At 41.3% G+C, this 17,078-nt stretch overlaps 1 protein-coding gene and 1 long non-coding RNA gene across 6 annotated transcripts in view; one reads left to right on the plus strand and one right to left on the minus strand.

Moving 5' to 3' along the window:
• The window catches only part of LOC148361523 (uncharacterized), a 61,817-nt gene that overhangs the window by 30,435 nt on the left and 14,304 nt on the right, over positions 1 to 17,078 (plus strand). The gene's annotated exons all lie outside the window — the stretch shown is intronic.
• The window catches only part of grin2ab (glutamate receptor, ionotropic, N-methyl D-aspartate 2A, b), a 200,914-nt gene continuing 184,902 nt past the window's right edge, over positions 1,067 to 17,078 (minus strand). For both annotated transcript variants that reach the window (XM_088342227.1, XM_088342228.1), the window contains 5 exons: positions 14,491 to 14,678; positions 12,743 to 12,981; positions 10,552 to 10,735; positions 8,931 to 9,714; positions 1,067 to 6,354 (listed from right to left, as the gene is read on the minus strand). In XM_088342227.1, coding sequence (XP_088198353.1) covers positions 5,415 to 6,354; positions 8,931 to 9,714; positions 10,552 to 10,735; positions 12,743 to 12,981; positions 14,491 to 14,678 — 2,335 coding nt within the window. In that variant the 3' untranslated portion in view covers positions 1,067 to 5,414. The remainder of the gene's footprint in view (positions 6,355 to 8,930; positions 9,715 to 10,551; positions 10,736 to 12,742; positions 12,982 to 14,490; positions 14,679 to 17,078) is intronic.

A 17,078-nucleotide genomic window follows, 5' to 3' on the forward strand; every position in this document is an offset into this window, starting at 1 on the left:
AATCATAAAAAATGCTTAAAATTGGCCAAATTATCTACAAATAACGGGAAAGTATTTATAAAATTTTTTTTTTTTTCCACTGAGTAAAAAAGTTCACTCTTAGGTCATAGATAGTGTTTTCTAATTCCAAATATGTCTCTTGTCACACTGCAGCAGTGGTGGGCCGTCAGGACCTCCACGACCTTCTCTGCTGCCCTAAAAATATTTAAATTATGTGTTAGAGTTGTATTTGGTCCATTAATACTAATCAAATAATTAAGAAATGTCTGTCAGCTTCCTTTCATTGCTTTCCCCCTGGTTGTGCTGCTTCCAGGTGTGTGCTTTCACGTTTTCAAATATTTAACCAATCACGTTTCAGCCATTACTTGTCGCCAGGGTCAGGAATCTTCCCTGAGGCCTTCATGGAATTCTGAAGGCCCTGAGACATATCATCAGCGTTTGATAAAGCTGTTGGTTTACCCAATCGCATTCAGAGTTGGCGAGTCAGGGCCTGCTAGCAATCCTTGGGAATCGTCACCTGTTTCAAAAACCATGATTGGCTAGGGGGCGGTAACGGAACAATTTCAACAAAAACGTGACAAAAATATTTTTCATCTCCACTGCACCTGTCGAACAGACATTATCAGCCCTGATTAGAACTAAAACGTATGCCAGAAATACGACAGAACAGGCTCGACTTTTAGCATTAGCTTCGATGGCCATAGGAAATATCTTTTTGATGGAACTCAAACACAAGGAATCTCCATGAAAGAGTAATTGAAATCTTCATGATAAAAGAAAGGGATCGATTTTGAAGTTTTTTTCTGAGTAAAATCTTGCTATATTCTTAAATTATTTGGCAATTTTATGTAGTCATTTCTTGATTCTCCTTATGTGTGTCGCAGCTGTAGCTTCAGTGCATGTTTTCTAGCCATAAAAGAATTATTAACGGTTGGATTCATTCAGCGTACTGAAGGCCTATGTGTGAAATGCACAGCCCACCACTGCACTTCAATCTGTCTTCTTCTTATCCAAGCAGTTTTTAGGCAACCCTCCTTTCAAGGTAACAATAGAAGACACAAAGACGTATAAAAATGTAACCTTTACTTATTTACACATTGTACAGAGGTACTGAGTGACAAGTCTTTTATGTACAACACAACCAGTAGCTTAAAAACCCCTGAACTTATACACAAGTGAGAACAACAGCAAACACACAAAACGCACGCACACACCATTGATGACCACCTGCACACACAGCACCGGCATACATAGGTGTGTGCGTGTGTGTCTGAGTATTGGTGTGTGGGCGTCCTGGTATCTCCAAAAATAAGTATACAGCAATAATAATAACAAAAAGAAATAAACCACCAGAAACACGAGCACTGTCATGCGAGTTGGAAAAAAAAACCCTCCAAGTGATTTCACAACACACACGCACACAAAGTGATATGTGTTTGTGTGTTGCGTTGCATGAGTGGGTCAAATGTTACGAGTGGGATGAAGGAAAGAACAGAACAGGGAAGTGTACACACACACACACACACACACACACACACACACACACACACACACACACACACACACACACACACACACACACACACACACACACACACACACACAACCGCAAAATTCATCCATGTTCTTATATAAATGCCTTCTAGGTGTAAAACACACACACGCATACGAGCACAGACAGGTGAAACATCACAGACTTGTAGTGAAAGAGAACCAAGTGGGCGAACTCAGAACAACCCACTCCTCATGATTACCATGTGCCCCACAACCACTGACATCACAGCAGGAATGAAAGAAAAAAAAAATCAAATCATGCCCGTATAGCGTCATAAATTTTCCAAAGCCGTCAATAAAATGAAGCATCAGTACCGTCCCATGTCAACCAAACTAAAACAAAAAAAAAAAGCAAAACAACAACAAAAAGTTTGTACAAATTGTTAGAATATTGCAGCCTGATATTGAGCATATTACTCACACGAGGCCATTTAGGATGTGTGCAGACACTGCATGAGATTCTACACAAAAACATGTGCATATGTGAGTATTCAGATGTGTGTGCACGATTCAGTTTTTAAAAAGGGGATATTTGATCTACTTTTGACATCGAGATAATGGTTTATAACTTTTAAAACATCTTGATTCAACTTAAATATAGTGATACCTCTACATACGGGATTAGTTTATTTCAGGGCCAAACTCTTATCAAGAATTTTTCGTATCTCGAACAAACTCTCTCCTCGAAAATAAGAGAAACCAATGAATCCACTCAGAATTCACACTAAAACACATCAAAATTGTAATTGGACATAAAAATACAGTTATGAGATAAAAAAGATGAGAGTAACGACAAAAATGCGCCTTCTGTGGGATATTGCTTTCCCAGCAGCTCCGAATCACATATCCACAACCAGAGAAGACGCTCCGATACATAATTTGGTTATGAATTTAAAAAGAATAGTAATGCTCTGTGTCCGTTTTATAGCTTTGATGGTATCTCTGTCTTTCAATGTCGTGCGAATGGCAGCTGATGACCAATTGTAGTTCTTTACGAGGTCACTTACTCGAACACCACTCTCATGTTTATTATTTACTGCTTTATTTCAATTGACATCATCCTTTATTTTTTCTCAGAAAACAACTTCACATTTCCTTTTCCAGAACCCACAAAAAGAAACACATGAAAAGGAGATCCAATGCAATCAAAAAAACAACAAAATAGCTGATGCTGGCCCTGACTGCTCTCTTGTGGTAGCGTCTGGAAATTTTTGTAAATTGGATTTCATCTGGTATACCTGGCAAGATGTTTGCACGAAAAAAATTATATATCTCGAATTTTTCTTGTGTCGAGTAGCTCGTATGTAGAGGGGCCACTGTAAATATGAGAACACTGTCAGCAGGTAAAGTCCTGCAACTGTGTCCTGTAAACAGAAAAATCTTGTTTGAAGATGATTCTAATTGGAACAAGACTTCATTTGAAGAATGGTTGTGATCTCTTGGCTCTCAACAGAAGTGACTTCAAAAGCAGTTACCGTTGACTGCAGTAGAATATTGTCACACCAAAAGTTGCCCCCACATTGCAGGCTGTGTTATCCGTGTAGGACAAAACCTGGATTAGGAGGACTAAGAAGTTGTAATACTCTGTGAAAATGGCTGCATTCGAAGGACGGTGACGATATCATGATAATTGAAGGTTGGTTCTCAACTGACGTTCCTTCAAAAGCAGCTTCCGTTGACTTTATTAAAAAAAGCTGCATTTGTAGGACTATTAAGTTGTTTATCTTGTACTATGTACTATGTATTTGTAACAAAAGACTGCTTTGAATCCTTTACACATGTGCCGTTATATCAAATATTGGGCTCCAAACACGAACCGACTCACTCAAGCTGCAAACAGGTTGTGTTTGAAGGCCACTTATATCGTAATACCAATTAAAGGCCTTCATTCAACTTCCTGCAAATGACTATACTTCTGTAGTTAACCACATTATTCCTTATTAAAATCCCACCTTTGAATCACACATTTTCAAGGCAAGTTAAATGAGAACACCAGCCCAAAATTACCCAAATCACAGCCTGCGTTTGAAGGACACAACACACAGGCTAGCTGCAGGAAACAATCGAAGGCTTAAAATGGCATTTAATGTATCCTGACTAGGCAGATTAACTGAATTTTAACACTGTGTCTAGCTTCAAAGAAGCTGTTTTTGAAAGGAAATGGCATCATAATAGCACTGCTCTTTCTTGGATAGCTACATTTGTAAGGCGATGTTCCTCTCCTCATTTAAATGTGACCTTCGATCCTCCGCACATTTGAAGCAAGGTGACAAAACAACAAGCCCCAAATTCCCCAAATCATATTCTCCTCAATGTACATCCACCAAAGGCTGAATTTGAAGGATGCTGACATCATATAAACTACAGAGGCTGTCTCAATTTAAATGCAACTTCTAAAGGATACAATTGAATGCTTAAAATAACATTTAATGTATCTTAAATCGGTAGATTTTGAGAACAGAATCATAACACTGTGCCGAGCAGATGCAAGAAAGCTTTTTTTTAAAGGGCAATGACATCATCTCAGTGGGCCTTAAATGCCTGTTCTTTCTTAGATAGCCACATCCAAAAGCCTATGTTAGCATACGTCCACACAAAAGCTCTCCCCGATAAATGCATCCGCTCCTCAATGTACATCCTCCAAAGGTTGTATTTGTAGGATGCTAAAATCAGATGCAACACACTCTCAAATAAAATGCAACCTCTGAATGACACAATTGAAGGCTCAAAGTACATGTTATTTATTCCTTATTTGTACTTCCAAGGAAAATAAAACTTCCCCTAAAGATCATGTAGGGAGGACTTGTAAATTATCGATTGGGGAAAAAAAGCTTTGTGTAGCCGTGTGTGAGTGTGAACCACCCGTGTGATCCAATTCTCCAACACAGTGGTATTGTTTTAAAATAAAATCTTCCAGAATCTGTCTGAAGTATCTCTTTCTTCAATCCTGGGTTCGTTTTACCACATAAAATATAAGCGGGAAAAAAAAAAGTTTTGGAAAGCATATTTGAAGTACACTCGAATGCGCCAAAATGAAGCGACTAAACAGGAATATGAACTCGCTGCCACTGCCTGAAAAGAACAGGAAAGAAAAAAGAGAACACATCTAATCCAGCGAAATGTGTGAGTATCAAAAAGTGTTTTTGGTTCGTGTTTGGTGGCAGATTAGAAAATGTACAAAGTGCACAAAGGCTAGGCTAGCTCACCGCATCAACACGCACATGAACACGCACAAACACACAAACACATTGTGTGTGCACGCGTGTGTGTGCGTGTAAGACCCTGCTTACAGTACGTGTGTGCGAGTGTAGCGCTGGGCCGTTAAGGAAGCATGCAAGTGTGTGACCTGAAAGCTAGGAGCTAAGAGAGGAAGGAAGCTAGAATCCTAAATGCTATTTATATGTATCTTGTGTGTGTGTGTGTGTGTGTGTGTGTATATATATACGTCGTGTCCAACTGTGGTCCCTTTGGACCATGTCTCATCCTGAGAGCACTTTTTCCTCCTCTCCTCCCCAAAATTGATTTTGTTTGGAATGTTCAATTGGTTGACATCAACATTATCAAACAGTCTTTCTGTGTGTATGTGCGTGTGTGTATACACTTTGTATGTGCGAATGTGTGTTGTGTATTAGTAACCCGGCACACAGAGATGACCCCCTCAGGAGTTGGTCTGTAGGTTTAATTCCTGGATTGCAGATTCTTGTGTACTCAAACAAGACATAAAGAACTAAGAGAAGGTTGTCTGCCTCCCCTTGGTCTCAAGAAGGCTGGTGAAATGGGCCAGGGGGGCAGAGTTCTATATTTCTGTGAGTTTGTATGTGTGTGTTTGTGTATAAGAGAAAAGAGGGAAGTCCCGAGTTCTACACGTCAGACTCGATGCTCGGCATTCGTCGGTAAAGGCGGGGCCGGTTGCCGCCAGCACTGGAAGCTCGCGGCGCCGTCACGTAGCTCATAGGTTGGGCGGCTGCCGGCGGAACCATGTAAGCCACCATTGGGGGCTCCTGTTGAGGGTAAAAGACCTGCGGGTCCATGTGATGATTGGTGTGGTGACTTCCGAGGTTGCCCAAGGTGAGCGAAAGAGGCAGGCGTTGCTTGTAGAGTGGTCGGGCAGTGGTCTGGGAGACGGTGTGCGAATAGGCCGCGGGTTCCCGCTGTGCCGTACCGGGGACTGAATGAAGGAAGGGGTTTTGTGAGGGCCGGTCGGGGAGGAGGCTCTTGGAACGACGGGGTAAGGGTAGTGGGGTGTCCAAGCTGTGGTGGTGGGAGGGGGAAGGCGAGGATGGACTGCGACCGCTGAAGGGACGGTCAGAACGCATTGTGAGGACGTTAGCATAGGCGCCCTCGTCCAGGGTCATCTCTCTGTCCCGATCGGATAGGCTCAGGCCCCTCAGGTGGTTGACGCCATCCGGAAGCACATTCTCATATGAGTGTTGGCGACTCAACTGTAACTGCTGCGCCACAGGCGAGGAGGTGGCTGTCAGGGCGGACGGCGAGCAGGGTGCCGGCTCAAAGTGGCTGACCAGGTCATCTCCTTCGCTCACCAACCCCAGCTGGCTCTGGGGCAAGAAGTGTGCGAACATGTCGGCAGTGTGTGAGTAGTTCAGGTGGTCCTCACTGATGTCATACAGGTTGCCTAGGTGGGCGCAGGCATCGCAGCGGGCCTGCGGAGCTCGCACAGTGTAGAGGCCTGAGTAGCCGCTAAGCTTGGTCAGGCAGGAGCGGCAGTGGCCTGGACGTACGCCCTGGGAGCCCACGGCAGAGGCAGGAGCCTCAAAGGAGTTACTAGACTTGTCCTTGGCACTAATGGGAGAGGAAACACAATCATTTAGAATAGGAAGTACGGATAGCTTTGACCTTTTTACATAAACACCTCGCTGAAGTACAAGTCACCAAAGAATGTTGCAGAGCCTACTGCTACCAGAGAAGTAGCAGAATAGGGCAAAAAATATTGTTTCTGTTTTGGGAGAATATAAAAGTCGCATAAGATACACTATCAAAGAGACAAGGTAATAGCACAGTGTAAGTAGATCTTTTTATCCAAACAATGATTTGGTCTATGGCAGGGGTTGGGAAACTGGCTCTTTTCATGAGTATATCTGGCTCAGAGAAAATAGTTGATGCAGTCATACTTTCTTTGTGTTATTCCAACAGTAGAATCTTGGAATCTATATTCTATAGTGTATGGACTCTTCCAAGGTAGATGGGGTTTTGGGGTTTTTAAGGGTTATTGATCCATCTTCGTTATTCATTATCCATTATCCGTTATCGGTCAGTTCATAATACGCTACAAAGCCTAGGAGCCGGGACACTTACTCTCAGCCAAAAGGCCAAGCTAAGGTCCTAGCCCTAAAGCCTTTCTGCGATCATTGCGAATGCACCGTTCCCGGAGGTACTGCAATACCGGGCCGATGCGATGCAAAAACAATTGTAGTACACATTAAGCCGAAATAGTTTGTTTTATAGTTTGGTTTAGTCTATATAGGGCACAATTTTAACAACAGTTTACAGTCAGGGTGTCACTCCAACAGACCCCATTTTGTTTGTTCATTACCAAGCACCCGGATGAATTTGATTGAGTAAGCAGCAGGGATGGGTGTAGCTATGCACACATAGCGCAAGCATGCCCTTCTCTCTTACCAACTGCGTGCGCTGAAGTTGAATATGTCGGTATCCTCGTCTGCCGTGTTTTACGGAATTTAAAAAAAAAAAATTTGCTCTCACCTTTTTTAAGTGGTATATTAATATTGATGCGGGTCATGGGATATTGCATTATTAATTCAAAAATGTAATCAAATAATCAAATGTCACACAGTGAATAAGTCTTGAGAGTGTTTTGGCCGGATTTGTTGTCTTAAAAATTTTGGTGTGGCTCTCTCAAAATACAAAAATCAAAATGTTTTGCTCTCATTGCTTTTTGCGTCAAAAATTATGAAAATGGTCGGTCATTTAAAACACAATGAACAAGAACAGAAGATAACAACAACAAGACTGCTGTGTTCCAAAGTGAAAGTCCCATTGTGAGACAGACACAAAGATAGTAAAAACTATTAAAAATGTTTTAGTCTCAAAATTAAGTCCAAGTCTGCTGAAAATGTTATAGACTTAAAGTATTGTTTTGGTTCCCCAAAAAACTACCGATAAGACAGTAAGACAAAAAGGCTTCGCATCGAAAGGGAAATAATACTCTTAAAGGGAATTTTACATTGTGGAGGGAACCTAGTAAGATAGAATGTTGTAGTTCCCAGATAAAGTTACGAGGGTACAATTCCACAACTAAAGTAAAAGTTTTGGGTTTTGGGTGTAGTCCAAAGGTAAATATCCAGTCCCTCGAAGAACCTTCTGCTCATGAGAGGTTTTGAAAGTCAATGAAACCCATCATACTGGGGAGTTTTTAGTAAAACAATAGTACTTGGCAAAGTTATAGTCCTGGAGAAAAGATTGGAGATTTAGGAACTAGGTAGTGATACAAAGGTGGTGAGGCCTACATTTTAGTACAATACACAGGCAAAAAATCAAACAAACAATGATACAGTAGTGTCACAGGTAAAGGTCGAAATCTTAGACAAAGCTCTAAAATAGAGATGATACAAGTTGACAAAAAATGTTTTAGTCCCTATAGTGTTGTAGTCCTTAAAAATGTTTTGGAACATGGTGAAGGCTCTAAATCTGGTAAGGTGGCTGAGTAAGAGAGTCCCAAGACTGAATATTGTAGTCTTGAGGGATTTTAATCAGATTGAATGTTCTCCTTTACAGAGGGGAAATAAGTCTCCACTGAGAGGGAACTACTGCCTAGGGAATCTTGAGAGCAAATTGTTGTCCAAGGTGAAGTCCCCAGTCCCAGGGGAAAGTTTTTCTTTTCCTAAGTTTTTAATCCTAATAGAAACTTGAAAGTTAGAATCCAGAGTGAATTGTGTATTTTGAAATTTGTAGCAAGTCTTGGGGTGGAGATTAGGAAAAAGTACTGAGTCAAAGATGGTGAGGGTGACGTTATAGTTTGGTAAAATATAAGTAAAAAGGCTACAATTTAAAATATGTTACATTCTTAAGATAAATTAAAATTTAGGATACAAGAAAATCCCCAAACACTAAGTGCTAATACTAGGCCAACTAGTACTAATAGAGAGGATACTTCTCGCCAAAAGTGAAGGCCCTGGACTGACAAATAATTCTGAGATGGGGTAAAAAAAGCTTCTTGTTGAAAGCAAAGGCTGTTGTGGAGGTTTGTCTGTTATGATATGAGTTTTTAGAGAGCTAAAACACTACTGTGTATGTGTTAAGTATAAAAATTCTCTCATAATAGCTGGATTTTGCAATGTCGATTTGATTTGTGGGACGCTTAATCTTGATTTTTAAAAATAGTAATGAGTTATTTGCACCTGCTGTGCGCGTAGGTACTGTACTTCTTGTCCTTCATGGAGTGCAGGTCAGCCTCGGCGCTGTGGCTGTGGTGCAATAATGTGGCGCTCAACTGTAGGATGGGCGCGTCCCCCTTGTGCGGGTATGTCCCGTCAGGAGGAAAAAGGTCTGGCGGGTAAGGCTGCTCGTCGCTGCCCCCTTGACTGTCACGCTGGTAGGGTGGGGCTGACTGCAGGCTTGCCTGGTCCGAGTCAATGGAATAAATCTTGGACCCGCCTCCACCCCCTCCACCTCCACCTCGCTTCCTCAACTGGTTGATGGATTTGAAACCGCTTCTCGCCGCCATGGAATCTGAGTCTTTGTGGGACGCAGGGCGACTAGAGCATTCTGAGATGTCTGAGTGAGGCGGGGGTGGTGGCTCATCAGAGAGATAATGCTGGCTCTTCATGGCTTGGGGTACTACTGCCGTTGCGGTAGGACTGGGGCAGCTGCCTGGTGCCACCCCGCCAGGCTGTGTCTTCAGGGTTTCTACACTTTTCTTCCAAAGGGCGCGGGGTTTTGAAGCGGGAACCCCGGAGCCTCCGAGGGGACCAGGGCGGGACTTGCTGTTGTCGTTCGTGATCGAAAGCTGTGGTTTGTTGGTGGGGCTCGCCTGGTGACCAGGAGCCTTCGGTTGGGCCGAAAAGGGTGTTGCATTGTTCAGGAGGTTCTTGTGGCGTCCAGACAGAGACAGGAAGGCCTGTGGACCGCTTGCGTTGCTATAGAGACCAACACCCTTTGGAGCAAGGCTGTGAAGCGGGTTACCTAGGAGACGGGGAGAGGCGGTGAGTCGGCATGTGTATGTTTGTGTTGCTTTTGTGTGTTCACACCCCCTCTGTTTCATGATCAATTTTCAACCCTAAGCCCGTCTTAAAGCCTTTTGCAAGTCTTAAACCTGTATTTTAAATTCCAATCTTGATTTAAAAGCCAAGAGCAGTTTCCAAACCTTGATTCAAAACCAAAACTTTTTTTCTCAGACTGAGATAGAAGCCTTCAATTCATCTCTAATCCTACCTTGCCTTAACTCCAACTAGGATAAACAAAAATATTTGCTTGATTAAAATCCTGTACAAACACTTACGACCTGTCCGTGCAGGCATTTGAGACACCCTCTAACTTATAAAACCTAAACCAGATTCGAAAATCTAATCTTTGAAACCCTAACATCGATTTCAAAACCTTTTGTCAGGTTAAACTTAGATTAAAACATTATTCACAACTAAAAATCCCAACTAAAATATAAAGTTCTCTTCAAACATACATCCAAACCATCAATGGCCTTGAACCCATTCTTAAAAACTATAACACTGTCTGGAAAATTTAACTTACTCTTCAAACTTTTAAGTCCCTGTCAAACACTTGAAGAACCAGAACTCCTCTTGAATTCTCTTACATTCTTTAAAACCTTCACACAGTCCTAAAGCCCTTCCTGGAAGCCCTAACTTAGGTTCAAATATCCAAAATGAAACCGCAAAACAGGTTTAAAATCCTAATCCAGTCTTTACATTGAAATGTAAAGCCGTCCCCGGACACCACGAGCCTAGATCTTTCCGCAAACCGCAATAAGAAAATTGAAGCCATCTACGCCGTAGTAGTTGAGACCTTTTCCTGTCATCACATCGAGGATGCTGGGCTGAAGTAGGACCGTATTGCGTTTGGGTGACGACATGGCGATGGACTTGGCCGATTTGAGCAGGTGTAGCATGTTGGCTTGAGGGCTGAAGTCCAACTCGGGCGACTTCTTCTTCATGTCGATATGAACGCCGTGGATGCAGCTCCAGATACCCTAGGGGGACACAACAAAAGAGAAAGAGAGAGAGAGCAAAACATAAAAAAGAGACAGTCAAGAAAAAGGCATGCAGCGAAAAGACAGACTTTGGGACTTTCTCAGGGTTTAATTGAGGCAATGATGTCAGAGCACGACGACTTTGAGTGCAAGGCAGTGTTCCTTCTCCAGACACTTAACCTCAACACAGATATACACACACACACTCTTTGTAAAACTCTTGATGTACGAAGTGCTGTTCGTCCAGAATAAAAGCTTTGCTACACACACATGCACTAATTCAAACACACACACAGTCATACATGTACAGCCTTATTAAATTATTTTTCGTGGTTAGAAAGCTCACTGTGGAATTCCAATCTAAACTCTCTTTCTTGGCTTTAAAGATAATTTGAAGCTGTGACCCCGTCTTTAAAGACACATTTAAATCCTTTTGGTGTAAACTTAACCCTAATTAAGTCCTCATAATCGACTCAGAAATTGTTACATTACAAAAAAAATCCTTTGCATTAAACTGTGCCTACGAAGTTGCTTTCGAAAAAGCGTATTAACTTTCTCAAAGGATGCCCTCAATTAGTGCTATACTGTCAAACCGGCTTGAAAATCAAGTTGGAAACGGTCAAAGAGACCTGTTATTGGACCAAATGGAGAATCTCCAAGGGACACTGTGCAATGTTTGACCACAAGATGTCCCTGCATCATGGAGTGTAACCCTAAAAAGCACAAAGAAATGACAAACTACAAAGGCTCAAAATGACCATACTGTTCTTTTCATTGGGTTTGCCCACATTTTGTGAGGTATTTGTTTTTTGGGTATCGATAGCTGTAAGATGGCAGACAGCCATGTCAGCCTCCGTTGGGCGTAAGGCTCATTTTATGTAAACATTTTTTTCAAAATTTCCTGACCTAAAGTGTTTGAAAAAAATGCACGTTTGTATATTTTCATGTATTTGAGCTTATTTTTTTCAAAATTGATAAACCTTTTAAAATGAATTAAAACATTTTTTTTTTAAATGTATTTTATTTTTTTACCGCTAGGAGATACTTTAACTAAGCCTCAAAAGTAGCACAAACATAAACACTTCATTAGAAGTCCGAAATCGAAAGATTAAACATTGTCTAACACAAACACTCGAAGCTAACAGAAATGTAAATTGGAAATCTTTACACAAGCTGAAGACCATAACCCTGTCTTCAAGTTCTTATTTAATTGCTTTCAGTACCATTAATGACTACCGATGTCATATTACTTGTTATAGGAGTAATTAGCGGTATAATTCTAGGCTTGAAATTCATTTTCTTCCCTTCCGAGGGTTAGTCAAGTCATGTTAAGGATTCTGTTTTCTCGTTTTGATTTTGAATGTGTATTTCCTCCAAGAAAAAAAACGGGATAGGGCTAGAGTATTAAAAGGTTCCCATTCAGCTTACTTTTGGGCACATATTTGTGTATTACCATATTTTCTCAACCATAAGGCGCACATAAAAGTCTCAGATTTTCTTCAAATTACGCAGTGCTCCCTATTGTGCAATGCGCAATGTGTGTGATGTAAAGATAAGGCTGCCATTCACACTGCAGAGCTTAATGCTCATATCCAATTTTGGGGTGAAGTCTTACATTTCAGTGAGATTTTTGAAATTATCAATTAAATGCGACTTCTATCTTTTCATTATAGTGTAGTCTGTTTGGTGATCCCCTTTTAACAATTGTGTTCACTTGAAGTGATATTTATCCCCTCCCCAATTCTGAAACTGAACTGTCATAAAGTAGGGGAAGTTCTGGTCAGGTCAGGATCAGCACTTGAGCTGATTGCATCTCCTCATGAGCTGAAAATTGATGTCTCTTGTCTCTCGTTGTAGGTTTTATTTAGAGATGTAGCGTGATAGACCTCACAGTAACCAATCCACAGTCCTCTTTGCAAACTTTATCGGCAATGTTAAGCCTACCTTCAAAACCCATGTTTGGGGGCCCCAAACCCTACCACTTTAGTCTACGTCATTTTTACTTACCCTACTGATGGTAAAGAGTAAGCCGGGCCGTCCCGAGCAGACACCAGTAAAGCAGTAGCGTAGGCGCCAGTAGAAGAGATGCTCGGAAACAAAGGTGAGGATGGACAAGCCCATGGCCGTGGCTAGCATGTAGAAGACACCCGCCATGTTGTCCACGTCCAACTGGCTGGACATTACCTCATTTTTCTCATTGTGGCAAATGCCTGTCAGCCACTGTGCCTCTAACTCTTCCATTTCGCCTGGAAGGGTGAAAAAGCGTGATTGGGTGTGGGCAAAAATGAAAAGGTAAGAGATTATTCCTGTCAATAATTTCATGTCAATAAAACGATCTGGACTGACAAAACCACCAATAGGCAGAGAAAGAAGCTTTGTATCACCAACAAACAGGAACTTCTGTGCATGATAAAGGAAGGTTAAGGCATTGTTACGCCACAATTTGGTTTTCCAAGTCCGCATGATGGCGACGAAAAATCATCTAGGGTTAAAATGTTGTGTCCTGAAATCATTTCTACCCCTTTTCACATTCAGTAGTGTTGCATAGCAGCAAGATTATTTTCAAAACTATAATTCGACAGTAAATAAGTTATTTGTAAAGATCACGTTTGTATAGTACAGTACTTGTACTTGTTTGAAGGAGCTGTATGTAATTTGGAACTTTTCTACTCGCTGACACCATCTTCTGGCTTGTGTCATCATTGCAGGCCCTGTCCAGCTCCCTATGTGGCGTCTGCAAGTACACTCATTTCTTAGACACACTCGAGTAAACTTTTAATTTTTAAAAACAATTTTATTTATTATATTTTTAATCTTTTTGGGGTTTGGCTTGGTATTTTGACTGTATTTGAAACAAACCTATTCTTATTGCCCCTTTTCATGCTACACTAACCAAAAACTGCAATGACGGGCATAAAGTCAATGTCTAAACACTCCCTGCTCCCCTTTCCTCCAACCTACTGATGCTTTGCTAAAAGTACGAAAAAAATAAAATAGAGGCTCTTTGAACCCAATTGGGCACTGTTAACACATATTTAATAGATACAATATTCTACTATCAACTTTTTCAGGACACCTCAAACAAAGCACTCCACCTTTAAGCAAATACTTAAGCCTGTAGGCTTTGTTGTTTGGTTTCAATGTATAATAAAATATTTCATAGGTCCTTCTTCGGAACACAACGCCCACAAAAAACGGGAAATCACAGTATAGAAAAGGTAAATAACGTCAACAAAGAGTGCAGCATGAACAAAATGGGGAATAAAGAATTGATAGAAGAAAAGGGAAATGCAAAATTAAAACTAGGAAAGTGAAAGAAAAACTGAAAGAAGTAAAAAGTAAAAGTGAAAGCATTAAAGAATCAACCAAGATGGAAAGGGTGAGAGGGCCATTAAGTTCACAAGACGTGGAGGCCAGGGGGAGAAAATAATTTGCGAGTGGGAAGAATAAGGAGATGAAAAAGGAGATGGAAGGCATTAAATAAAAAGGAGTAGGCCAAAAAGGGAATTGAAGGAGGTAGGAATCAGGCAAGTGGAGAAGGGGCATAAATAGAGACGTAATGGAACGCCAACAAAAGGAGGCAAAGGAATTGAGAGTGATGGATTGATAAAGACTGATCAGCAAAATGTGTTTCTGCGTATGCAGTTTGGGAAGCATTTCAGCGATCTCGATTTGTGTTTCACACACACACACGGGAGGAAGTAATGATGATGGAGGGACGCGCTTGATGCGGGCTAATGCTAATGCTAATGTACCGTCGCCAATGATGCCAAGGATGGCAAGGTCTACCAGCCTCTTCCAGTAGGAGCCCTTTTGCAGTGCGATGCCGTAGCCGGTCGTAGCAAATATGTAACCGCTGCCGATGGTCACCAGCTTGCATCCGTCATCTCGGCCCGCCATGTAGTTAAGCACCGCCGCGTCATAGATGAAAGCGTCCAGCTTGCTGCCAAAGAACGTAAAAAGACAGTCAGAAGACACAGAAAAGAGGAATGAATTTTCCCTCCACGTGTTCGTTTAACATCCGAGTTGTAAGACGGGTAAAAACTGAGTATACCACTGTCCTCCAGAGGTCGCCAGTCACTGAACAATCACAATAATCCCCAACACCTGGCCCTCATTACCACCAAGGTATTAAGGGACTCAAGCGATAGCACCAGTTGTCGAATTGTACTTCTAATGTGGACCTGTTGCTGCCGCCTAAAGCCTAGCCAGAATTGACCAAAATTTTCTTGCAGCTTTCCATCTGTGAGTTTTATTTGGACTGTGTTTTTGTGGATATTTTTCTCTTCCTCTTCTCTTATGCGGAGCGCTTTTTGTTTATTCCATTTCTCCCAATTAACTATTAAAACTCTGCAAACAATGTTGTGCAGGTCTCTTAAAGACATCATGGAGATCAGTCACTTTTATACCATGAGGGTAGGCAACGACAAAATCGAATCTTTAAAGGTAGTGAAAAAAATCCCTACTTCCCACCAGCTTTCTGACATTAAACATCAGACATTAAACCCCTTCAAAGAACATCACATCCCCCAAAACTTTTAATCAGGTGTCCGAACCTCTTACTCTAGGGACTGCGTACAGAAAAACATGAAGGATACAAGAGCTGCTTAGATATTTTTAAATTTACTGTTTCACACTCTTGTGCCAGACTCAAACTAAGTTTGTTTCCGTTTTGTTTTGAGTTTGTGAACAGAAATCCATTAGATACAGTATGTACAAGGTTACTAGGCTATTAAAATGTACAATCATGGTAAATTAAAAAAAAATCGCTACAGTACTAACAAAAATATCATTTCCTTGAATATTTTCGAAATGATGTGTGGTGTATGAAATACTTTTACGAGCAACAAATACAATTTTTGGTATTTTCTGCGGGCTGCTTAAAAATGGTGGTTAGGCTGTAGATAGAAAGATAGATATTCTCACACCACATATTGGCTAATAAGACCTGAAACAGAACTTAAAACCAACAACTATCTGATTATATGAAAGCCAATTCAATTCAAGCACATCAACAAAAGTCAAATTACACTTGCAGACAGTGAAAACACAAACACACGAGGGACCGGCCGAAGATGAACGACGAGGACCTTGCCAACAATCACACCTTTGTGACTCTTTTTGTTCTCGGCTTGTTGTCATTATTCTGAGACGACGGTTTCAATTCAAAGCCATCGAGTGCGTGTGTGTCTGAGCCTGTGCGGGTCTGATACCGAACAAGTAAGCAAAAACGCAACTTTGATGTATGGCTGCTAAAACTGAAGCACAATCATAACAAGCCAGAGCTGCACACAATTCCTGGCGCTAAACCAGGAGTGGGCAAACTTTTTGAGTGGGTCAAAATATTTGGCCGAGGGACAAGGCTAGGAGGACAAAAATAACTGGTTTTATTTTTTGTTTATGCAGAGACAGTGTCTCGAATCCTATACCTCTGCAATATGTGAGGAAAAAGTAGACCTAAGTGTTTTTCATTAGCATTGCAGAATGAGCAAACATACAGACATCTACATACACACGATATTGTCATGATTCCTCATTACATTCACCTATGCCCGCTTGTTTGGCGCCAGCTGCTGCTGTTTACCTGATTGGTTCCCCCTCCTATTTAAGCTCAGTGCTTTCACTCTCCCTTTGTCATAGAGCTAAGATTCATGGCCCGAGCCCGAACCCGAACCCGAACCCGAGGCAATTTCGGGCCGGATCGGGCCTGAAATGTCAGTCATACGGTCGGGTCGGGTCGGGTTCGGTCCTGCTTTTTTTTTTTTTTTTTTTTTTTTTTTTAATTAATTAATAATTATAAATATATTTTCATTAAAAATATATACTTAAACTATGTATGGATACTAGACCAAGGAATACTTGTTATAAAATAAATAATTTGGATAAAACGGAGAAGGAGCTGTAATTGCTTTTAACGGAGCCAGAGCATGCTCTGTGCACGTGACGTGACGTGAATGCTGTCCTCTTAATAATCTTCCCCTCCGCAAATTCGCGTGATTTTGGCCTGGTATCCCCGATATGGAGTCGGACCAACAAGAAGTTAAGGATAAACTCAAGAGAGGAGAACTGACGAGGAAAACGCACTCTGGTAAGAGTTTTAATAAGCGTTTTATATAGAATACGATCGCTTTTGTCGGAAGTGTACATTGACGTTGGTGACATTTTCATCCGCGTTAAAAAACGCAATTTGCAGAATAAAATCACGCTTTATTGTTTAAATAAACGCGTTATATAGACTAGGATCTCCCAATTATTATAATTAGCTCGCTTTATTGTTTTAATAAGCGTTTTATATAGAATACGATCAGGGGGGGGGGGTTTGCATAGGAGTCGGAAAAGGGCA

This window comes from Urocampus carinirostris, chromosome 8, assembly GCF_059441175.1.
Source record: "Urocampus carinirostris isolate Australia breed hairy pipefish chromosome 8, RoL_Ucar_1.0, whole genome shotgun sequence".
Taxonomy (NCBI): domain Eukaryota; kingdom Metazoa; phylum Chordata; class Actinopteri; order Syngnathiformes; family Syngnathidae; genus Urocampus; species Urocampus carinirostris.